The sequence below is a fragment of the Chelon labrosus genome, assembly GCF_963514085.1.
Source record: "Chelon labrosus genome assembly, chromosome: 6".
NCBI lineage: Eukaryota > Metazoa > Chordata > Actinopteri > Mugiliformes > Mugilidae > Chelon > Chelon labrosus.
Genome location: NC_140342.1, coordinates 25651492 through 25677215, shown reverse-complemented (window position 1 = coordinate 25677215; position 25724 = coordinate 25651492). Strand labels below are relative to the sequence as shown.

Genomic DNA, 25724 nt, shown 5'->3' with positions numbered 1-25724 from the left:
AACATCAATCCAGAGTCCAGCATAGAGTGGCTGAGTGAATGTGGTCTGGACTCTGTGGAGGAGAGTCATGGTTTTAGAGACGCTGTAGAAGGACAGAATACCTGCTCTGTGATCCAGGTACACTCCTACTCTGGAGGAAGGACGACCTGAGATGGGAGTTTTGTTTTGTTTGTACACAAATGTAGACCTGTAACAATCTAATCGCCAAGATTTGTCATTGCATCCAAATCTACTTTTATTTCCTGCTCTGCTGATATTCTTGTATGTGACTGCTACACTAACTCTTCCACTCCACTCCACCTCCCAGTAACAACGTCCAGTCAGACTCTCTTTACTCAGGACCTGAACACAATCAGTGAATCTGTCTGGATGATCAGGATAAGACTGTTGTTTAATCACTGATGTTACTTTTCTGTTCCTCCCAGACAGTACCAGATATCTATCTGCTGTGTTTGGATCCAGTGTGATTTCACATGAATACTTTAAGAATTCATCTCTGGTCTTTGGCTCTGGTTGTGGCAGTAAAACATCCACTTCAGTCACTGTCAGTGAGATATTTGTCCTTGTCTCTCTCAGAATGTCCTGTAGTTTCTTTCTGAGCTCTGTCACAGCTGCTTTCACGTCATCAAAGTCCCTCAGAGGATGGACATTGATGCTGGATGAGTGTGTAGATTGACTGAGTGGTGACAGTGAGGGGTAGTTGTGTAGAAACTGGTTGTGATCCTCTGTGTCTGAGAGCTGCTTCAGCTCAGCGTCTTCCCTCTTCAGCTCAGTGATCTCCTGCTCCAGCTTCTCCTGAACCTCTTTGACTCGACTCTCTTCAGTTTCCTGCTGGGATCTGACCTGCTGCTCCACATCAGAGCTTCTTTCCTGGATGACACGGATCATCTCAGTGAAGATCTCCTGACTGTCCTTCACTGTTTTATCAGCAGAGTGAGCGATGGACTTCAGCTCCTGTTGAAGCAGCTTCACATCTTTCTCTTTGTCCTGGATCATCTTCTGGATGTTTTGTCGTCTCACCTCCACCTCTCTCTGTCTCTCAGTCCTTTCTGCTGCAGCTGAGACTGTGTCATGGCCTTTATGTTCATCCACAGGGCAGAGATAACAGATACTCTGCTGATCTGTACGACAGAACATCTTCATCACCTCACCATGACGAGAGCAGATGTTCTCCTGGAGCTTCTTGGAGGGATCCACCAGCTTGTGTTGTTTAAATGTAGGTGACTTATAGTGAGGTTGAAGGTGTTTCTCACAGTAAGATGCCAGACAGACTGAACAGGACTTGAAGGCTTTCAGTTTTCTTCCAGTGCAGACATCACAAGCCACATCTTCAGGTCCAGCATAGCAGTGATCAGCAGGAGCAGCTTGGAGTCCAGTCTTCTTCAGCTGCTCCACTAAAACTGCTAACATGGTGTTTTTCACCAGGACAGGCCTCGTTGTGAAGAGTTGTCTGCACTCAGGACATCTGTGGTCTTTCTTCTTGTCCTCGTCATCAAAGCGGCTTTTAATACAGTTCATGCAGTAGCTGTGTCCACAGGGAATAGTCACCGGATCCTTCAGTAGATCCAGACAGATGGAACAGGTAATTGTTTCTCGATCCATCTCAACTCCTTTCTCCGCCATTTCAGCTCTTGGTGTCAGTGACTCTGTAACTTCCTCTTGCTTAGAAGTGAAAGTAGTCTGAGCTCTGATCTAAATGTCATGTGTTTCTACAGTGAATGGGGCCAGTCAGCTCTTACACTTCACCACATGTTGTGCAGATCTAAAGTGGAGATAACCAGGAAGCACACTGACAGAGTGGAGCTGCTGTGGGTGAGAGCAGGAAGTAGAATGAGGGCGTTCAGACTCTGATGATGAGTTCTTCTTTGAATGTCTGTGTTCAGAGATTGTGTTTCCAGTTTCCTGTTCTCTAAAAATCTAATATAATAAAAAGAGACCATGTGTAACTAAACGTTAGTTACACTAATATAATAAAAGAGACCATGTGTAACTACACGTTCATTACACACGTCTCTTTTTATTATATTAGAGTTTTAGAGAACAGGATCAGTGGTCTACAGCAGCTAGGAGGAATTTTAGCCCATTCCTCAGAACAGAACCACTTCAGTTCTGAGATGTTGGTGGGTTTCTTCACATGAACTGCTTCAGGTCCTTCCTCAACATTTCTGTTGGATTAAGGTCAAAACTTTGACTTGGCCGTTCCTAAACATTAATCTTGTTCTCCTTTAACCATTGTCTTACTGCATGGCCCAGTTTCTCTTCACATTCAGCTCATGGACAGATGTCCTGACATTTTCTTTTAGGATTCACGGGTAGAATTCACAATTCATTAGTCAATCAGATAAGATAAGATAAGATAAGATAAGATAAGACATGTTTATTAATCCCACGTATGGGGATAAATAAACAGCAGAACAGGCCGAAACCAGGACTTTACAACCCCCATGTTTCATGGAGGGATGAGGTTCTGATGCTGGGATGCAGTGTTGATTCATCTCCAAACATGACGCCTCTCATTTAAACCAAACTGTTCTACTTTGGTCTCATCTGTCCACGAAACAATAGTCTTCTGACTTGTCCACATGATCTGGATCAAACTGCACGTGCACAGAAATGTTCTTTTTGGAGAGCAGTGTCTTTGTCTATCACACCATGGTTGTTGGGCGTTCTGATGATGGGGTTCTCTTTGTCTACTGTCAGGACTTCTGCTGATGTTTTCAACCATTTTTACTACTTTACCTTTTAAGTGGCACTGTATATATTTAGTTTCTATTCATTGGCTTTTAAATGAATGCTTTTAAAAATATAAGCCGGCCAGATTAATGTTGCACAGAAGTGAATGTTGCCAACGTCTTTTGTGTAGAACTCCTTCAATCCTTACCAGTGATTAATTTAGATTATAACAAAATGTAATTTGTTGTGGTCCTGGGTTACCAGTGCCGGTGTTGTTTGTTTTCTTTCCCGGCTGCTCTCTCTCTCTCCCTCATTAGGCTCACCTGGGCAAGCAACTGGTGGCGCACCTGACTCAGCTGCGGCCAGTTATCAATCAACCGTCTTTAAAAGGCTGGCCGTGACTTCACTCCAGTGCCAGATAATTCCGCATGTCATGGTTTCTGCTACTTCTCTGGTTCTTGCCGTGTGCCTTCATTCATCTTTTGCTATCATTGGACTTATCTTTTGTGTTTTTCTGGCTTCCAGTTCCTCCCAGGGAGAGCCAGAGTCCTGCCCAGGCAGCTGTTTTGAGTTTATCTGTTTCTCCAGGAGTTTCCAGCGTCTTCTGTTTGCCTTTTGGATTTTTGTTTTTATGTGCTGGGATTTATGTCCCAGCTGAGTTTTTTGTGAATAAACTCAACTTCACTGACTTTTATACGCGGCGTTGTCTCCTGCTTTGGGTTCTGGCCACCAGCTGGACAAACCTTCACAGTAATTATCAATATCAAATGGAAGAAAAGAAGAATACTTGTGACTGAATTTGCTTGAAATGTAGTTTATACTAATGACCATATTTGCTCCTACAAAACCCAACACGGTATGAACACTTTTTGAATTCAGTGTCAGACCAGACCAATCCATAGCCAGCACATTAAATTCTCATGTAAACAGATTTCCTTTACATTCACTTGTAGTTCACTACCAACACAAGGCTGCATGCAAACTGGAATTCATCCAGAGGTTAGAGGTTTACGTCTTTAAACAGTCACTGGAGGATCATGTGTTGTTTACATTTCATCTCACTGGACACCAGCTGCTCAACATGATCTGACTGCTGGAGCTTTTAAGAAGCACCACACGTTTCTCTAAAGCACAATTGTCATTCACTACCCACTCCTAATATAGTAGATTTGCTATTCTTTATATTATCTAGGTGAATGAACTGTTTTTATACTCATTCAAACGCACAAAACGCCTGAGAGAAGTCCAAGTAAAGATCACCCTTGGTCTCCTCTAAAACAAAAACAAAACAAAACAAAAAAAAACATTGAAATTGAAACTTCACTTTAATCTCCCTACATGTCATTTGTAATCGGCACATAAATAGAACTGGTAAATACATTATAGATTATAGATCTGTCAGGTAAAACAGGTTGTCATAAACTGCACAACCACTAGGAGGCGACAGTGCTCCACTGACACGTTATAAACCTGGAGAAACATGTATAAAAAAATAGATTTAATTTAATTTAAAGAAGCTTAATAAAGATAGCATGAGGCTATGGCTACAGGAAGCTTTTTAAAATGTTTAATTCAGGGGGAGCAGCAGCGTGAATTAAAACTCCTTTAGATAAATAAGTAGATGAAAAGCAGTAACACTAAGACACAATCTAACACGTAACTTAATGTCACTCTTATAGCAATTACACTAAAAAACTAACACAATAAAAACCTGGTAATCAGCAGTCAGTCAGTACTTCAAAGTCTGACCATGAAAGATAGACATGGAAACGACATGAAAGTCAAACATTTAAAACATAAATCTTTAATTAAAGCTCATACCTCTGATGAAGACAACAGAACCACATCATCTACAAGAAACAGAGACGTGATGTGTAACAATACTGGGTTCTGATTGGTGGAAACAAGCAGCTGCTGTTCTTCAGAAGAGGTCAACCTGCAGAGTTGAGACACACTGAAAACTCCTGAGTGGATACTGAGCTCTGACCTGACAGAATTACAGTAATCTAATGTGAAGACACAGAGGCTTGAGTTAATGTTTCACCACCTTTAAGAGACTAAAGCTTTCTGAATTTATTTATGTTTCTAAAAGGCGTCTCTGTTTGAAGACGGACGCCCATAAACGTGACACCTCCATTCTTAATGTACAGCTGGATATCAGAGGTTAAAGTGTCCCAAAGACTGCTGGAGGGTCTCCTGAGGCAGAACTATAGAAATGCTGCTGGAATGATGTGACGGTGATTCTACAACAGGCTGCTGTCTTTTCTCATCAGGTGGAAACCTTTCTACTCCCTCTGAGAGTTTGCAGCCTTCATATTGGTCAGAGTTTACAGACATACAGTCACTTAAACTTGATGCCAAGATGCTGTGGAGCAGAAAACCCCCTGACTCTTCAACTAATCACTTCTTTCCGGTTCATTTTACACTTTTTAAATCTTTAGTCGTAAAAAACAAACAAACATGAACTCTGTACTTTGAGGTGTTTCAGGAGGAAAACTGTCTCAGATAAACTCTCATATTAGTTTGAGATTTTCTCCATCAGCTGTGAGAGAAATCCTGGAATGAAGACCAAAGAGAATAATTCATAAAAACTGTTTTATTTAATATTTAAATCAACACATTGTTCACATGTCAAATTATTTCATATACAGATTCATTTCAACCACACAATCAACTTGTTTAATCCAGGAAAAGAATGAACAATCATCATGATAATTACAGTTTTAATAAACCTCATAGTACCTCATGTATATGTAGATTTGAATATATAGTCTGAAAAACTAATAGATATATATGTAATCATAGATTTCTTTCTGTACAAAGTGATCAGCAACATATCAGTGATAAAGGAAGGTCTGCTGATTCCTCTGCTATGAAGTGGAAGAGAAACAACAAGACACAAATACATCAACACAAATATTCAGCAGACATTTAGAGCTCAGAGAAGTTTACATTGTCATGGAAATAAAAGTCATCATGAGCAGTGATATCCTCCACGGCTAAACAGACACAGGAAAGAGCTCCACCTAAAGAAAGTGATGAAACATCAAGAGAACAACTATTAAACATGTCAAGGTAGCAGCCATGATGTTTGACTGACAGCTGATCTCTGTGCAGAAACACCACAACAATGAACTCTCAGCAACAAACATGGAGAGAAAACAAGTTGATGAAGAGAAATTGAGAATTAAACTCTCTGCTCCTGAAGTTACCTCTGTCTACTTCACTTTAATCAACTCAGCACTTGATGATAAACCAATACAAAGTCCAGCATAGAGCGGCTGAGTGAATGTGGTCTGGACTCTGTGGAAGAGAGTCATGGTTTTAGAGACGCTGTAGAAGGACAGAATACCTGCTCTGTGATCCAGGTACACTCCTACTCTGGAGGAAGGAGGACCAGAGACAGGAGTTTTGATATTGTTGTTCACAAATGTAGAACTGAAACAATCTAATGTCCAAGATTTGTCATTGTGTCCGAATCTACTTTCATTTCCTGCTCTGCTGATATTCTTGTATGTGACTGCTACATCAGCTCCTATTCCTCTCCACTCCACCTCCCAATAACAACGTCCAGTCAGACTCTCTCTACTCAGGACCTGAGAATAAGGACTGAATCTGTCTGGATTATCAGGATAAGACTGATGTTGAAACACTGATGTCACTTTCCTGTTCCTCTCAGACAGTACCAGTTGTCTGTGTGCTGTGTTTGGATCCAGTGTGATTTCACATGAATACTTTAAGAATTCATCTCTGGTCTTTGGCTCTGGTTGTGGCAGTAAAACATCCCCTTCAGTCACTGTCAGTGAGATGTTTGTCCTTATCTCTCTCAGAATGTCCTGTAGTATATTTCTGAGCTCTGTTACAGCTGCTTTCACGTCATCAAAGTACCTCAGAGGATGGATATTGATGCTGGATGAGTGTGTAGATTGACTGAGTGGTGACAGTGAGGGGTAGTTGTGTAGAAACTGGTTGTGATCCTCTGTGTCTGAGAGCTGCTTTAGCTCAGCGTCTTCCCTCTTCAGCTCAGTGATCTCCTGCTCCAGCTTCTCCTGAACCTCTTTGACTCGACTCTCTTCAGTTTCCTGCTGGGATCTGACCTGCTGTTCCACATCAGAGCTTCTTTCCTGGATGAGACAGATCATCTCAGTGAAGATCTCCTGACTGTCCTTCACTGTTTTATCAGCAGAGTGAGTGATGGCCTTCAGCTCCTGATGAAGCAGCTTCACATCTTTCTCTTTGTCCTGGATCATCTGCTGGATGTTTTGTCGTCTCACCTCCACCTGTCTCTGTCTCTCAGTCCTTTCTGCTGCAGCTGAGACTGTGTCGTGGCCTTTATGTTCAATCACAGAGCAGAGATGACAGATTCTCTGCTGATCAGTACGACAGAACATCTTCATCACCTCACCATGACGAGAGCAGATGTTCTTCTGGAGCTTCTTGGAGGGATCCACCAGCTTGTGTTGTTTAAATGTAGGTGACTTATAGTGAGGCTGAAGGTGTTTCTCACAGTAAGATGCCAGACAGAATAAACAGGACTTGAAGGCTTTCAGTTTTCTTCCAGTGCAGACATCACAGGCCACATCTTCAGGTCCAGCATAGCAGTGATCAGCAGGAGCAGCTTGGAGTCCAGTCTTCTTCAGCTGCTCCACTAAAACTGCTAACATGGTGCTTTTCACCAGGACAGGCCTCGCTGTGAAGAATTGTCTGCAGTCAGGACATCTGTGGTCTTTCTTCTTGTTCTCTTCATCAAAGCAGCTTTTAATACAGTTCATGCAGTATCTGTGTCCACAGGGAATAGTCACTGGATCCTTCAGTAGATCCAGACAGATGGAACAGGTAATTGTTTCTTGATCCAGCTCAACTCCTTTCTCCGCCATTTCAGTTCTCGGTGTCAGTGACTCAGTAACTTCCTCTTGCTTAGAAGTGAAACTAGTTTGAGCTCTGATCTAAATGTCATGTGTTTCTACAGTGAATGGGTCCAGTCAGCTCTTACACTTCACCACATGTAGTGCAGATCTAAAGGGGAGGGAAACAGGAAGTACGTGGACAGAGTGGAGCTGCTGTGTATGCTGTGTAATGAATGCTTTTAAAATCATAATCTGGCCAGTTTAATGTTGCACAGAAGTGAATGTTGCCAATATGGTGGTGCCCTGTAATTATATATAGCTAATACCCATATTTGCTCATACAAAGCCCAACAAGGTATGAACACTTTTTGAATTCAGTGTCAGACCAGACCAATCCGTAGTCAGCACATTAAATTCTTATGTAAACAGATTTGCTTTGCGTTCATTTGTAGTTCACTACCAACACAAGGCTGCATGCAAACTGGAATTCATCCAGAGGTTAGAGGTTTACGTCTTTAAACAGTCACTGGAGGATCATGTGTTGTTCACATTTCATCTCACTGGACACCAGCTGCTCAACATGATCTGACTGCTGGAGCTTTTAAGAAGCACCACACGTTTCACTAAAGCACAGTTTCTAATAAACTCCTAATATAGTAGATTTGCGTTTTTTTTACTATTATCTTAGTGAATAAACTGTTTTCATACTCATTCAAACACACATAACTCCTGAGAGAAGTCCAAGTAAAGTCCACCCTGGGTCTCTTCTAAAAACAAGTTGAATTTGAAACTTCACTTTAATCTCCCTACATGTTATTTGTAATCAGCACATAAATAGAACTGGTAAATAGATTATAGATCTGTCAGGTAAGACAGGTTGTCATAAACTGCACAACCACTAGGAGGCGACAGAGCTCCACTGACACGTTATAAACCTGGAGAAATATATGTATAAAATAGATTTAATTTAATTCAAAGAAGCTTTAAAGAAGATAGTGTCACAAGGGGAAAGGGGGGATGAGAAGTGGAAATGATGAGATGAAGAAAAGGTTATATTATTGAAGGGAAGGGGAAGCACAGGTACTGGTGATTTAATCGGGGGAGAGCACGCTGACAGTGACCAGAGGAGAGAGAGGACGGAAAACCAGTCTGAGCCGGTAGCCTATACTAAAAATAAAGGTTTATTAAAAGAACCTAAAACAAAAATAAAAAAAACTAGAAAATTCCTGCGGAAATTTTGACTGTGCCGATGATGCTGACGTCCAGTTGAAAAGTGTGCGTGCTGTCTGCCCTAATTCTGTCTGCTAGGCTCTAGGCCGGCAACAAAATGAGTGGATGGGTGTGAGTTTGATGTTAACTCGTGGCGACTCCCGCGGATTAGACCGTTAGCTCGCGGCTAGCTCCACGGTTTAGCCTGCAACGAGGGTTAGCTCGCGGCTAGCCGTCGCGGGTCCGAGTCTGGCCCCGCGAATTAGCTCGCGGCTAGCCCTGCTAGCTTGCTAACATACATGAGCTATGCTGGAAGGCTAGCCGCCGGCTAAGTCATTAGTCGGCTAATAGTTAACATATATTAGCAGTGCAGCTATGTAGGGCACAAACACTTAACACATAGATAATTCTAGAAATCCCAACTGAGGGGGGAAAGAGTGGGTGGGGGGTAGTCATGGATAGGGTTGCCAACCGTCCCTTTAAAAACGGAATCGTCCCGTATTTAGAAATAAAAGCACCCGTCCCGTATTGAGCCGAAAAGGGACGCACTTTGTCCCGTATTACTGTGAGAGTCAAAAAATAGTCAGTAAAATGCCAATGGAAAATGAATAACAGGACACTTTATATGAAAATTTACGGTAAACTTGTTCCCAGGCCCTGTCCTTCTCTGTGACCAATGAGCTGACAGCACATTCACACACGAGTATGACGATACAGAATACGCTCCTCCCATTGGTTGAGGTACTGTCGCTCGCGGAGAAGATAGCGGAAGACAACAAAGCAGCATGGGTGACAGTAGGCGCGTTCGACTTCATGCAGATCTGTGCAGATCTGACTTGACGTGATGCATGCTGGGTTGTCATGCTCATAGATCTCGAATATGATTGGTTAAAATGAACTTGTTCTACCCAGCATGCATCACGTCAAGTCAGATCTGCTCAGATCTGCACGAAGTCGAACGCGCCTAGTGACATAGACGCCGACACTGATTTAAGGGGCAGTACACCAAGTTCAAGCAACAATGCGATTTGTACTCCAAGAAAAAAGCAGAAAAGAATGCAGAAATACAGAGAGGATTGGGAAAAAGATAACACCTGGGTGGGAAAAGTGCGCGATAACCTCTATAAAGCGCACTGCACAGTGTGCCGGCGCACTTTTTCCATAGCCCATGGTGGACTGACTGATCTAAAGCAACATGCTTCCAGTGGTGGGCACATGCGAAGCATAAGGGACAACAAAACTAGGGGAACCCTAGACCAATTTGTAGTCCACCAGGCAACGCCAGAGGCAGATATGGTATGTAAAGAACTTTTTATTTTTAATATGGGAAAGTAGCAAGTGCAATGGATGTCAGCAGCATTTTATGGACAAAGATATAATTATTTTTTTCAAGTACAACTAATAGATGAGTACATTAAATAGATAAATAATACATACAATTAATACCGGCCAGTGATAAATGAGGCACTTGACCATCTATTTCGCGGGACGCTGAGCGCAGTTTCTATGGGAACCCGCACAGGATGGATATACATTCCCAACTTCATTGTAAGATTAATTTAAAGCTTTAGTTAATGAAATGATCAAATGAATTCAGTTGCTCTCATAATGTGTCTTTTTGCACGGGAAAAAATGTGGCAATTCTGATTGGCTGGTAATTTCAGAAACTTACCAGCCAAATTAGCACTATTACTGGATGAATGTTCTGCTTTATATCTATTGTTTTATTATTAATTTATTTTAAGTTAAGCAGGACAGGTTTCTGTTTAAAAGAGATACTTATTTTATTCAGTGAATTTTGTTATTTTGTATTAAAGGGAATTGCTGGATAATAATTAGTTTTCCATGTGTTCATGTCACTCAAAAATATGCATCTAATTCAATTCAGGTTTGAGTCAAATAGTTAAAAAAATTGTTTGACTCACAAAAAAAGGGGCTAAAAAGATTCACCACGCCAGGAAGGGTGAAGGCAATCGGGTCGGCCGGACCTGCCATGAGGTGTCCCTTATTTTTTTTCCAGGGAGTTGGCAACCCTATTCACGGGCAGAAGTTAAAATCACACGCATGCAGTTAAAAACATAATAAATAAAATGGTTAAAAACAACACAAGTAAAAGCATGCAATGTTAAAAGTCAATAAAACAAAGTCAAAACAATACGGTCATGCTAAAAGCCACATTTCTGTCCCGTGACAATAGCATGAAGCGATGGCTATGGGAAGCTTTCATAAATGTTTAATTCATGAGGAGTATAAACGTGACTCCTCCATTCTTAATCCACAGCTGGATATCAGAGGTTAAAGTGTCCCAAAGACTGCTGTAGGGTCTCCTGAGGCAGAGCTATAGAAATGCTGCTGGAATGATGTGACGGTGGTTCACTTCTACAACAGGCTGCTGTATTTTCTCATCAGGTGGAAACCTTTCTACTCCCTCTGAGAGTTTGCAGCCTTCATATTGGTCAGTGTTTACAGACATACAGTCGCTTAAACTTGATGCCAAGATGCTGTGGAGCAGAAAACCCCCTGACTCTTCAACTAATCACTTCTTTCTGGTTCATTTTACACTTTTTAAGCCTTTAGTCGTAAAAAACAAACAAACAAACATGAACTCTGTACTTTGAGGAGTTTCATGAGGAAAACTGTCTCAGATAAACTCTCATATTAGTTTGACATTTTCTCCATCAGCTGTGAGAGAAATCCTGGAATGAAAACCACAGAGAATAATTCATATTTAAAGAAAAACTCTTTTATTTAATATTTAAATCAACACATTGTTCAAACATCAAATTATTTCATGTACAGATTAATTTCAACCACACAATCAACATGTTTAATCCAGGAAAAGAATGAACAATCACCATGATAATTACAGTTTTAATAAACCTCATAGTACCTCATGTATATGTAGATTTGAATGTATAGTCTGAAAAACTAATAGATGTAAATGTAACCATAGATTTCTTTCTGTAAAAAGTGATCAACAACATATCAATGATAAAGGAAGGTCTGCTGATTCCTCTGCAATGAAGTGGAAGAGGAACAAGAAGACACAAATACATTACTACAAATATTCAGCAGACATTTAGAGCTCAGAGAAGTTTACATTATCATGGAAATAAAGGTCATCATGAGCAGTGATATCCTCCACGGCTAAACAGACACAGGAAAGAGCTCCACCTAAAGAAAGTGATGAAACATCAAGAGAACAACTATTAAACATGTCAAGGTAGCAGCCATAATGTTTGACTGACAGCTGATCTCTGTGCAGAAACACCACAACAATGAACTCTCAGTAACAAACATGGAGAGAAAACAAGTTGATGAAGAGAAACACAGAATTTAACTCTCTGGTCCTGAAGTTACCTCTGTCTACTTCCCTTTAATTAACTCAATAGTGGATCCAAAGCCAATCCAGAGTCCAGCACAGAGCGGCTGAGTGAATGTGGTCTGGACTCTGTGGAGGAGAGTCATGGTTTCAGAGACGCTGTAGAAGGACAGAATACCTGCTCTGTGATCCAGGTACACTCCTACTCTGGAGGAAGGAGGACCTGAGACAGGAGTCTGGATGTTGTTGTACACAAATGTAGAACTGTAACAATCTAATGTCCAAGATTTGTCATTTAACCCAAATCCACTTTGTCTCCCTGCTCTGCTGATATTCTTGTATGTGACTGCTACACCAACAATCCCTCTCCACTCCACCTCCCAGTAACAACGTCCTCTCAGACTCTCTCTACTCAGGACCTGAGAACAATCAGTGAATCTGTCTGGATGATCAGGATAAGACTGTTGTTGGTCCTTAAATGCTACTTTTCTGTTCCTCTCAGACAGTACCAGATATGTGTGTGCTGTGTTTGGATCCAGTGTGATTTCACAAGAATACTTTAAGAATTCATCTCTGGTCTTTGGCTCTGGTTGTGGCAGTAAAACATCCACTTCAGTCACTGTCAGTGAGATGTTTGTCCTTGTCTCTCTCAGAATGTCCTGTAGTATGTTTCTGAGCTCTGTCACATCTGATTTCACATCCTCAAAGTTCCTCAGAGGACGGATATTGATGCTGGATGAGTGTGTAGATTGACTGAGTGGTGACAGTGAGGGGTAGCTGTGTAGAAACTGGTTGTGATCCTCTGTGTCTGAGAGCTGCTTCAGCTCAGCGTCTTCCCTCTTCAGCTCAGTGATCTCCTGCTCCAGCTTCTCCTGAACCTCTTTGACTCGACTCTCTTCAGTTTCCTGCTGGGATCTGACCTGCTGCTCCACATCAGAGCTTCTTTCCTGGATGAGACGGATCATCTCAGTGAAGATCTCCTGACTGTCCGTCACTGTTTTATCAGCAGAGTGAGCGATGGCCTTCAGCTCCTGTTGAAGCAGCTTCACATCTTTCTCTTTGTCCTGGATCATCTGCTGGATGTTTTGTCGTCTGAACTCCACCTCTCTCTGTCTCTCAGTCCTTTCTGCTGCAGCTGAGGTTGTGTCGTGGCCTTTATGTTCATCCACAGAGCAGAGATAACAGATACTCTGCTGATCAGTACGACAGAACATATTCATCACTTCAATATGACGAGAGCAGATGTTCTCCTGGAGCTTCTTGGAGGTATCCACCAGCTTGTGTTGTTTAAATGTAGGTGACTTATAGTGAGGTTCAAGGTGTTTCTCACAGTAGGATGCCAGACAGAATAAACAGGACTTGAAGGCTTTCAGTTTTCTTCCAGTGCAGAAATCACAGGCCACATCTTCAGGTCCAGCATAGCAGTGATCAGCAGGAGCAGCTTGGAGTCCAGTCTTCTTCAGCTGCTCCACTAAAACTGCTAACATGGTGTTTTTCACCAGGACAGGCCTCGGCGTGAAGAGTTGTCTGCACTGAGGACATCTGTGGATTTTCTTATTGTCCTCTTCATCAAAGTGGCTTTTAATACAGTTCATGCAGTAGCTGTGTCCACAGGGAATAGTCACTGGATCCTTCAGTAGATCCAGACAGATGGAACAGCTGATTGTTTCTCGATCCAACTCAACTCCTTTCTGAGCCATCCCTGTCCTCAGTGTCAGTGAGTCAAATGAATTTCTGTTTCTCAGATCTTAAACTAGTTCAAGTTGTGATTTAAACATCAAGTGTTTCAAGCTTTCAGCTGTTATACGTCACCACATGTTGATCACACCCATCGTCAACTTGCAGATCTGAAGGTAGGGACAACATAGAAAAATGTGGACAGAGTGGATGAAGAGGAATGAGGTTTATCAGGCTTTGATTCATTCCAAGACAATAAGCAACACTGTGAATTAACGTTTTTTTCCTTATTGACAATGAAGTCTAATGTTGTAGTGTTTTAGTTTAAAAGAGGATCCAAATGTAAGAAACACAGAAACTATTGCAGGATGAGTAACTAAAAAGTCAACATTAATAAAACTTACTAGAAGTGAGAAACAGAAGGCTCCACTGTGTTTACACAGGTTAGTCCAAGAATTAGTCCAACAAAAGATAATCCATCTGAAGAAATCAGTCACCAGAAGAATCGAAAAAATTAAAAGATCAAAAAAACACACTGAGCAAGGAGACACTAGGAGATTTGCAGATGTTGGAAACACACACGAGTAACAGGAAGGAAAACAGGTGGTGAAACGAACTGACAAAGACAGAGGAAGAGATAAGACTATATATACACAAAGGCTGATGAGCAGGAAATAAAACTGACTGAAATACACAGAGACAACACATTACAAAATAAAACAGGAAGACAAACTCAAGTTGAAACAAAGACCAAAAAATGTGAAGCCTGAGTTAAATCCTGCTCCCCATTTTTATAGATTTAATCATTCAGCTATGAAATATGTTCCCGATTTGGTTCCATGTTTTTCTAATTCTTCCTCAGATTCATTTCAGTTTCCCTTTTATTAGTTCACCAGCTGACAAACTACAACAGAGTATTATCTGTCATCAAATAAGTAATGATAGTTTGATGATATTCCCACCATCCATGTTCATCTTCTCATCTGAAATCGGTGGTAAAAGTCTAAGTACGGTATTCCAGATATCCGTCTCTCAAGCAGCACATTCTAGTCACTCACAACGAATCCCAAAGTTATCCCAGTGGAGATATGTAATCCATCCAGTTAATTCTGGGTCAATGTATCCTCCCAGCTGGCTGAACCCAGTAAACCTCCAAGTGGAGACCCCCAGTAGAAATCCTGACCAGATCTCACCATAGGTGAGGGTTGAAATGTAGATCGACTAAATCCAAAGATTTCCCCTTTGGCTAAACTCCCTGTTCACCATGATGACTGGATATGGCGCCTGCATTACTGCTGCTGCTTCACCTAAACACCGGCTCTATTTGTGAACAAGACCCCAAGATGTTTGAATACCTTCAGTAGGACCGGAGACTCTCGCTCACACCCACACACCTTTATAAAGTGCACTGTTGTTAGATCGTATGTTTTTACTTTTATTTTTGTTAATAAATGTCTTTTAAACATACCGGTTGTATAATGTTGCACAATAATGAATTTTGCCAACCACTACACTGTCACTACACTGGGTTAAGTTAATTATTAATCAGAGTTCCAAATTAACAATTTAGTGAGACTGATTTGATGAATTGGCACTTTCTCCTTCTTAGAAGGGTGGTGCCTCGAGGTGATCTAGTAATTCAGATCCAATTATGTAATAAATAATTATTTTTGATAATTATTTATTTATGATAGCCAAACCCCAACATTTAGTGCCTTAGAAACACAGGGCCAACAGTGCATTACAGTAATCCAGCTGAGATGTGATGAAGGCATGGATTGCTGTCTCAAAGTGCTGATGTGTAAGGACGGGCTTAACCTTTGCCAACCACCTGAGGTGAAAAAAGCTGGAATTAACCAATGCACCAATTTGCCGATCCAATTTAAAATCACTGTCCATCTTGAGGCCCAAATTTGAGACTATTGGCTTTACACAAGATGACAAGGGTCCCAAATCAACAGAGAAGGCATCCTTCTTCTTTAGTGGCACATATCTGACTATTGTCAGCATAACAGTGAAAGGAAATGCCATGCTTTTCACAAACAAACCACCACACTGGTTCAGATCAGGCAGGCCATTCTTTCCAATCAGTTTCTCCATCACTTTGCATCAGTGACAAAGTCTCCCAGAAGAACCAAAATCAAAACCTTCAAAAAGACAAGAACATAACATGACTAGAGCTAGAAAACACAGGGAATACAGGGAAACAGTAACAGGAGCCGGAGGCCGAGCCACCTTGGGAACAGGAGCCAGAGCAGAGGCGACCCTGGGGGCCGGCACAGGGGCAGGAACAGGGGCAGGAACAGGGCATGAGCCCATCCTCAGGGCCGGTACAGAAGCCGGAGCAGGAATGGAGGCCAACCTGGAAGCCGGGACAGGAGCACAAGGAGGAGGAGTGAAGGCTAACCTGGAAGCAGGAACCGGAGCAGGAGCGGAGGCCTTCCTGGGATAGGAGCACAAGAAATAACTTGCCTCTGTTCTTCTGCCTCATCAAACAGAGTAGTGTCCGCTGGGTCCATGCTAGGTCAGGTTGTTGTGTCAGGAAGGCTGCGGGATAGTAGGGTAAAACCCAAATGAAGGACAGAGAGGGATAAGGCAGGAGTTGGCGAAAAAGGTATTTAATGAAAAACAGACAAAACTAAAAGCGCCGCTGACCTGGCAGGTAATCCAAACTTGAGGAAACAAAAAAATTCAATGAAACACAATCCATTAATGTGATAAGACAAAAACAATGACAAGACAAGAAAACAAAGCATTAGACAATTACAAAACGACGAGTACAACAAGACAGAGAACAAAGGGCAAGGCAGGGTGATGAGACACAGGTGAAACAAAACAAGACAGAGCACACAAGGAGAAATCAATGACCTAACCAAACGGGGGAAACACAGGGAGTAACACAAAACAGGCAATCGGGAACTTAACAAAATAAAACGGGAAACAGAAACCCAGGAAAACTAAGCATCACATCATGACAGTAACTAAGACAATCTGGCAAAGACAAGGGGAATGAGACAGGGTTCAAATACACTGGGGAACAAGACACAGGTGAAACACATTAGGGCAGAAACAGTGATCACAAAGGAGGGATAAAACAGGATGCAAAACTAATAGCAACACAACAGAACACACTACAAAGTAAAAACAGGAAATAGACAAAAATGAAAACAGATCCTGACAGAGTGAGCCTTTTTACACTGTCATTTGATCCATTGTAATCGTAAAAATGCAGATTATAGACATGTTAACCTGCTGTGATGTTCAGTAAAGGAAGACGAGAAACAATAACTGAGGCTTTGACAATATTAAGAATAACTATGAATGTCATCTTCTCATTTCTCAGTGTCAGTGATGGTAATATTTTCACTTTTCTATGTCTCATTTTTTAAAACAGTGCTGTTGATTTCCTTCTAGTTGTCTCAGTGGTGTGCAGTGAATGAGTCTTCTTGTCCATTCATCTTCTGTCTTTCAGATGTGTGAAGGGGAAGAGATCAGTTGTGTTTGAGAGCAGAGAGAAGAATGAGAGTTATCAGGCTTTGCCACATTCCAGGACGAGGAGCAGCACCGTGAAGTAATTAATTAAAACTCCTTTAGATTCCAGGAAGAGATGCAGGTTCAGATAAATACTGTACGTAAAAAAAATACTGTTCACCTCAACTTAGGTCGTCAAACCTTTTTAAAATTAGGGCTGAACGATTTTGGAAAAAAATCTAATTGCGATTTTTCATGCCAATATTGCGATTGCGATGCGATATGCGATTTTAAAGGTCTTTGTCTTCTGTATTATTAAGCAAAGACAAGCAATACATCATATAGTATGGCCAACACTGTATTAGATTAAAAAGAAACGGTTCTTTCCTGGAAGCCAGACCTGTTATGATGACATGAGGTGATGCAAGAATTGATGACTGACATTTTTATTTGACTAATTCAATCACAATAGTATTTTGAACATACACAATAGTATACTGTCACGTGACCAGAGTGCAGCCTCTGTGATTGGACAATCTCGTTTGCTCACACGTTTTACACGCGCATGTCACGCGCATGTCACGTTGTAGCGGGTTTGACTCGTTTTAATGTTGGGGTGCCAGTCAGAGTCAAGTCTGACAACGTAAAATAAAACAGAACAAAAAAATAATTAGTCAACCCACACAAAATAATAACCACAATTATGATCATCAGTGCCAAAACAAACAAACAAAAAAGGGTGCGCCTTAGCCTGTCTCTTAATTTCAGTTCAGTCCGGTTGGAAAAGTCTGTTTCAGTGTTCCGCAAAATCACAGTTCAGTCCAGTACCTGCGCCCCCACAAAACAACAACTCAAAACTCCGCTCCGGGTTTTACCGCGGGCTCCGACACAAAATAAGGAAATAACTCAAAATAACGAGCGCCTCTGGTCGCGGTGCAGCAAACGGCACATACAAAACAAAAATGCACACGAGTACTCATGGTACCGAAGTTTTTTAACGTAGTCAGTCAGTCAGTCAGTCAGAGTCGGACTTGCTCCACTGGAATGGTATCAGCGGGGGCTCACCGGTGACTTGCACTCATCATAAATGTCCTTCCTGGAGGACGGATTCAAACTACGCGGGAATCGGTGGATTATCTCCATTGGAGTAGGAGATGAATGTGGGTGGATGACGGAGGAAGCCATGAATGGAGGTGTGTTTTGTGATTATGACTTTGCGGGCGCTACAACGTGAGCAGGGTATAATTGCAGCCGTAATCGCAGCCTTTGCGGTTAGAAAATTGCACTTGGTCATATCGCGATATTATCGCAAATGCAATATATCGTTCAGCCCTATTTAAAATACCAGGGTTCCAGTTTCTCATTTAAGTCCTCAATGCTCATTCGATCTATAATTTGCAGGTTAACCTGATGTGATGATGATGAGCAAACTTTGAGAATATCTTTAATGTCTAAACATCTAATCTACTAATAATACAGTTCATGCAGTAGCTGTGTGTTTGTGTGTTCCATCACTAGTCTCCTTAATTCCTAATTGTTTTATTGATGTGTATGCTTTCTCTTTAGAGTGCAGCTGTACTGGAAATGTAAAATCAGCTGTATTAATGAGTTTTAAGTGTACTCCACACTCAGTATTTACAGTATGTAGCACCGGTATCACTTACTGCACTACTGGACCAGTACTAGGTTCTAAGGAGTGGGGAGCAAAAATAATTACACCAGAGACCGTTGCTTTAAATACAAAAGGCCGGCGATTTACTGAATGGAAAACACAGATATAAAATACAGTACACAAAACAAAAATACCCTGCAGGTTCTTAACGTTGAGGTAAGTATAGTAAATTAAAAGGTATTTCACTCTCTTTTTGTTCTTTAGTTCACCTAAGTTATTTTAGTCTAATCTAATCTAAGTTAAGTTTGACCAGTCTTTTTTTCCTAGGTTGCACCTATTTTAGGATTCCTATTTTCTTCCTGAGTTAACTCTTTTTCCTTTCTTTTACAGGTAAGATAATACCTTCAATTGCAAAATCATATCGAAGTGGACCACAATCATTTCAAATCACATTCAAATATGAACTCAATATGAAAATAAAAGTATAACACCTTAAATTCAAGTTCAAGTCCAAATGTGAGTTCAATTATTCAGTTCAGTTGAAAAGTATCAGTTCGATTCAGTCCAGAGAAAATTATTCAATCAGTGTTCAGTTCAGTTCAAAACCAGTTCCTGGCGAGTCACCATACGCAGAAGATTTCCTCACTGATGCGATGGAGAAGATGAGTTGAAGGTCTGGGTCTGGCTCATCTTAAATCCCGTCTGTGCAGGTGCACGCCCGCACACTGCAGACCAATCCTCGCTCCGACCGAGCTTCAAACCATGCAAAAACCCTGACCAAAACCGGTGTGGCTTAGTTCTCATAAAATCGTCATCAGTTCCCGACCAGGTAAGTTATGTTTTTCAACTGCAAGATCAACTTTTTCAATCTTTTCTCTGCTTATTAACCACCGCTCGTTCTCTCCGATTTCTCCTCTGCTCTCTCCCTCAGGTCTCTGCTGCAGCGTCACTGAGGTGCTGCGTCTAGCGCCACCTGTCCCTTAAAGGGGCAGCGACATGAATTTTCTGTCAGCATACTTTTTAATCTTAAACATTAAATTATTGCTATATTAACATATTTTTAATTAACTGATGAATTAACTTACATTAAATCAGTCACTTAACTTTCAAACTTATTTATGCAGTTTTTAAACAATTTATTCTTATGTCATATTTTAACATGGGTACAAGTACAATTAATCTAATGTGAAGACACGGAGGCTGGAGTTAATGTTTCACCACCTTTAAGAGACTAAAGCTTTATGACTTTATTTATGTGTCTTAAAGATGTCTCTGCTTGAAGACCGATATGACACCTCCATCTACAGCTGGATATCAGAGGTTAAAGTGTCCCAAAGACTGCTGGAGGGTCTCCTGAGGCAGAGCTATAGAAATGCTGCTGGAATGATGTGACAGTGATTCTACAACAGGCTGCTGTCTTTTCTCATCAGGTGGAAACCTTTCTACTCCCTCTGAGAGTTTGCAGCCTTCATATTGGTCAGTGTTTACAGACATACAGTCGCTTAAACTTGATGCCAAGATGCTGTGGAGCAGAAAACCCCCTGACTCTTCAACTAATCACTTCTTTCTGGTTCATTTTACACTTTTTAAACCTTTAGTCGTAAAAACCAAACAAACAAACATGAACTCTGTACTTTGAGGTGTTTCAGGAGGACAACTGTCTCAGATAAACTCTCATGTTAGTTTGACATTTTCTCCATCAGCTGTGAGAGAAATCCTGGAATGAAGACCAAAGAGAATAATTCATATTTAAAGAAAAACGGTTGTATTTAATATTTAAATCACATTATTTCATGCACAGATTAATTTCAACCACACAATCAACTTGTTTAATCCAGGAAAAGAATGAACAACCATCATGATAATTACAGTTTTAATAAACCTCATAGTACCTCATGTATATGTAGATTTGAATATATAGTCTGAAAAACTAATAGATGTAAATGTAATCATAGATTTCTTTCTGTACAAAGTGATCAACAACATATCAGTGACAAAGGAAGGTCTGCTGATTCCTCTGCTACGAAGTGGAAGAGAAACAACAAGACACAAATACATCAATACAAATATTCAGCAGACATTTAGAGCTCAGAGAACTATTAAACATGTCAAGGTAGCAGCCATAATGTTTGACTGACAGCTGATCTCTAAGAGAAACACAGAATTTAACTCTGGTCCTGAAGTTACCTCTGTCTACTTCACTTTGATCAACTCAGCACTGGATCCAAAACCAATCCAGAGTCCAGCATAGAGCGGCTGAGTGAATGTGGTCTGGACTCTGTGGAGGAGAGTCATGGTTTCAGAGACGCTGTAGAAGGACAGAATACCTGCTCTGTGATCCAGGTACACTCCTACTCTGGAGGAAGGAGGACCTGAAACGGGAGTTTTGATGTTGTTGTACACAAATATAGAACTGTAACAATCTAATGTCCAAGATTTGTCATTACGACCACATCTGCTTTCATTCCCTACTCTGCTGATATTCTTGTATGTGACTGCTACATCAACTCGTCTTCTAAACTCCACCTCCCAGTAACAACATCCAGTCAAACTCTCTCTACTTAGGACCTGACAACAATCAGTGAATCTGTCTGGATGATCAGAATAAAACTGTTGTTGATTCACTGTTGTTACTTTTCTGTTCCTCTCAGACAGTACCAGACGGCTGTGTGCCTTGTTTGGAACCAGTGTGATTTTACATGAATACTTTAAGAATTCATCTCTGGTCTTTGGCTCTGGTTGTGGCAGTAAAACATCCACTTCAATCACTGTCAGTGAGATGTTTGTCCTTGTCTCTCTCAGAATGTCCTGTAGTATATTTCTGAGCTCTGTCACAGCTGCTTTCACGTCCTCAAATTCCCTCAGAGGACGGATATTGATGCTGGATGAGTGTGTAGATTGACTGAGTGGTGACAGTGAGGGGTAGTTGTATAGAAACTGGTTGTGATCCTCTGTGTCTGAGAGCTGCTTCAGCTCAGCGTCTTCCCTGTTCAGCTCAGTGATTTCCTTCTCCAGCTTCTTCTGAACCTCTTTGACTCGACTCTCTTCAGTTTCCTGCTGGGATCTGACCTGCTGCTCCATATCAGAGCTTCTTTTCTGGATTCTTTTCTACTGTCCTTCAATGTTTTATCAGCAGAGTGAGCGATGGCCTCCAGCTCCTGTTGAAGCAGCTTCACATCTTTCTCTCTGTCCTGGATCATCTGCTGGATGTTTTGTCGTCTCACCTCCACCTCTCTCTGTCTCTCAGTCCTTTCTGCTACAGCTGAGACTGTGTCGTGGCCTTTATGTTCATCCACAGAGCAGAGATAACAGATAGTCTGCTGATCAGTACGACAGAACATCTTCATCACCTCACCATGACGAGAGCAGATGTTCTCCTGGAGCTTTTTGGAGGGATCCACTAGCTTGTGTTGTTTAAATGTAGGTGACTTATAATGAGGTTGAAGGTGTTTCTCACAGTAAGATGCCAGACAGAATAAACAGGACTTGAAGGCTTTCAGTTTTCTTCCAGTGCAGAAATCACAGGCCACATCTTCAGATCCAGCATAGCAGTGATCAGCAGGAGCAGCTTGGAGTCCAGTCTTCTTCAGCTGCTCCACTAAAACTGCTAACATGGTGTTTTTCACCAGGACAGGCCTCGTTGTGAAGAGTTGTCTGCACTGAGGACAGCTGTGGATTTTCTTCTTGTCCTCTTCATCAAAGTGGCTTTTAATACAGTTCATGCAGTAGCTGTGTCCACAGGGAATAGTCACCGGATCCTTCAGTAAATCCAGACAGATGGAACAACTGATAGCATCTTGATCCAGCTCAACTCCTTTCTGAGCCATTTCAGCTCTTAGTGCCAATGACTCAGTGAGTTTCTCTTAATCAGATCTTAAACTAGTTCTAGTTGTGATTTTAACATCAAGTGTTTCAATCTTTCAGCTGTTGCATTTCACCACATGTTGATCACCCTTATCGTCAACTTGCAGATCTGAAAGAGAGACAACAAAGAAATATGTGGACAGAGTGGATGAAGAGGAATGAGGTTTACCAGGCTTTGATTCATTCCAAGACAAGAAGGAACACTGTGAATTAAAGTTTGTTTCCTTATTGACAATGAAGTCTAATGTTATAGTGTTTTAGTTCAAAAGAGGATCCAAATGTAAGAAACAAACTATTGCAGGATGAGTAACTAAGGAGTAAACATTATTAAAACTTACTGGAAGTGAGAAACAGAAGACTTCACTCCACAGGTCAGTCCAAGAATTAGTCCAACAAATGATAATAATCCATCTGAACAAAAAAAAATAAATAAAAACACAACAAAAAAACAAAAACAAAAAGCGGAGACACTAGGAGATTTACAGAGATGTTGGAAACACAGATGAGTAACAGGAAGGAAAACAGGTGGTGAATGAACTGACAAAGACAGAGGAAGAGACAAGACTATACAAAGGCTGATGAGCAGGAAATAAAACTGACTAAAATACACAGAGACAACACATTACAAAATAAACCAGGAAGACAAACATCAGAAAACTATGAAGTCTGATGTACACATGTGGACAACATTGTTGGTATCCTTGAGTTAAAGAACGAAAACCACACAGTGGTCACTGAAATAACTTGAAACTGAGAAAAGTAATAACAGATAAAAAAAATATTGGAAATTAACTAATAAAAATCAGAAAATGATTTGGAATTTTCTTTCCACAGAATAATTAAAAAACAACTCCTGAAACTGGCTTGGACAATAATGATGATATCCCTATAAAATTACCATAAGGACATGTTAAACTAAGGTGTGTCCTGTAATTACCATCAGTCGTGTCTTCAAACCAGTTAGTCAGCATCTAAATGGAGAAAAGAGGTCATTGTGCTGTTTGGTATCATCTTGAACATGGACGAAAGCTAAGGAGGGAGTTGTCTCAGGAGGTTAGAGAGAAAAGTTATAGACAAGCATGTTGAAGACAAAGGCTACAAGATCATCTACAAGCAGCTTCATGATCCTGTGACTACAGTTGTACATATTATTCAGAAGTTTGAGGTTCACAGGACTGTAGCCACCCTCCCTGGACGCAGCCAGAAGAGAAAAACTGATGACAAATTGAAGAGAATTATAATCCGAATGGTAACCAAAGAGACCAAAACAACTTCCAAAGAGATCAGGGGTGAACTCCAAGGTCAAGGTACATCAGTGTCAGATGGCACCATACGTCGCTGTTTGAGCCAAAGTGGACTTAATGGAAGACGACCGAGGAGAACTCCATTGTTGAGTTGGAAGCTGCCAAAAATGTATATTGACAAATCACAAAGCTTCCGGGAGAATGTTCTTTGGACAGATGAGACACAACTGGAGCTTTTTGGCAAGTCACATCAGCTCTATGTTCACAGATGAAAACATGAAGCATACAAAGAAAAGAACACTGTACCACCTACTGTGAAACATGAAGGAGGCTAAGCTATGTTCTGGGGCTGCTTTGCATCTGTCACAGGGAGTTTGAATCTGTGAATGGTACAATAAAATTTCAAGATTATCAAGGCATTCTGGAGCGAAATGTGCTGCCCAGTGTCAGACAGCTTGGTCTAAGTCGTAGGTCTTGGGTCGTCCAACTGGATAATAATCCAAAACAAACAGCTAAAAACACCAACAAGTCCTCCAACTTATACGACCACAGTGGTCGTATAAGTGCTCTGTACTTTCTTGCACTAGCGCTCCTACCGGTAATAGGAGAGTATTGCGGATTGCGGAGATTAATCCACTACATCGATATGTCATAGTTGGACGAATTAAGGTAAATACAGCAAATGTGTTTAATTAACATTTGAGAACAATATAACATGTTGTCAGCTCGTTTTAATGTTGATTCGCCTTCTAGTATACTATCTAGAATTACTACGGGGGATAATTAACGTTATAAGAGCTAACGTTAAATTAAAACAACTAGCCAAAAGTTATTTTTTTGAAAAGTAAGCTAGCTAGCTAGCTAACATAGAGAGATAGACAACCATTCACACTCACGTGCACACCTACGGCCAATTAGAATCACCAATGAACCTAAGCAGCATGTCTCTGGACAGCGGGAAGAAGCAGGAGTACCCGGAGAGAACCCACGCAGACACGGGGAGAACATGCAAACTCCACACAGAAAGGAACCAGTCGGCCCATGGATTCGAACCGGTGACCTTCTCGCTGTGAGGCATCAGTGCTAACCACCCTGGCTACGTGAATGATAAATGTCTGGTAATGTTTTAAAATAAAATACCTGCCACCTGTCTCTGTCTGTGTTCATTTCCATTCAATTCCGTTTCATGATTGTTTACAGTTTATAAATTAGCAACCTGAAGAGGTTTGTTTTTACTAAAAAAAAGGTGAGGGGTTAACAGACAACTTCATCCAATCACACCCATTACAGTAGCTTAGCCAGCATAAAAGACAAGCCCATGTCATCGAGAAGTACATTCTTACCCATCAACTGAATTTTTGTGCTTATATTGCTTGTTAATTACTCAGAATTTATTTAGTTTTGATTAACATTTATTGTTAAAGGCATAAGCTGTGAACCAGTAGTTACACTATAGGTGACGATAGAAGTTACAATATTCTGAAATCAAGGAATGCCACTGTTGCATTAGCCTGGGTGCCAGCCGAACTTAGTCCCGCCCACAACATTTGAGGTCTGGAAGTTCGGTCTGGTGTCGCTCCGTTGAGGCGCAATTATGCTCGAACAGGAGCTGTTCGTACCAATCAGATTCTCAGGGTGGGCTTTATACGATGATGGACAGATGATCAACAGTAACACAACCAACCACGTCACCAAAGAGCGCTTGGGTTGAATTTGTTTACAACAAAGATGGCTGCCGCTGGAGAACTGAGATGTGTAGATTCTGCCATCGAGTCTGTTCTAGAAGATATCGACAGCGCATTAAT

General features: G+C 41.2%; 2 protein-coding genes and 1 pseudogene across 3 annotated transcripts; all 3 read right to left on the bottom strand.

The window, feature by feature from the left end:
• On the bottom strand, window positions 1–1623 carry LOC311489313 (tripartite motif-containing protein 16-like; the record flags this gene model as incomplete). Its single annotated transcript, XM_084546338.1, has 2 exons — window positions 1–187; window positions 301–1623. 2 exons carry the CDS (start codon window positions 1621–1623, stop codon window positions 74–76), a joined length of 1437 nt encoding a protein of 478 aa, XP_084402464.1. The 3' UTR covers window positions 1–73.
• Window positions 1624–5422: 3799 nt separating this feature from the next.
• LOC311488901 (uncharacterized protein) lies at window positions 5423–14420 on the bottom strand. Its single transcript, XM_084545763.1, has 3 exons — window positions 14133–14420; window positions 12100–13898; window positions 5423–7557 (listed from the first exon to the last, which is right to left on the bottom strand). Exons 2-3 carry the CDS (start codon window positions 13749–13751, stop codon window positions 5892–5894), a joined length of 3318 nt encoding a protein of 1105 aa, XP_084401889.1. The 5' UTR covers window positions 13752–13898; window positions 14133–14420; the 3' UTR covers window positions 5423–5891.
• A 6229-nt stretch (window positions 14421–20649) lies between these two features.
• Window positions 20650–23034, bottom strand: LOC311489304 (tripartite motif-containing protein 16-like; annotated as a pseudogene). The gene is made up of 2 exons (XR_014699943.1): window positions 23014–23034; window positions 20650–22784 (listed from the first exon to the last, which is right to left on the bottom strand). The product of XR_014699943.1 is annotated as a tripartite motif-containing protein 16-like (transcript).
• Between the last annotated feature and the right edge of the window lie 2690 nt (window positions 23035–25724).

Coding starts and splice junctions, on each gene's coding strand:
- LOC311488901 (XM_084545763.1), bottom strand. CDS start 13,751: ATGGCTCAGAAAGGAGTTGAGTTGGATCGAGAAACAATCAGCTGTTCC. Junction 7,558..12,099: donor ATTGAGTTAATTAAAGGGAA/GTAGACAGAGGT, acceptor ACTGACACCGAG/AACTGAAATGGCGGAGAAAG.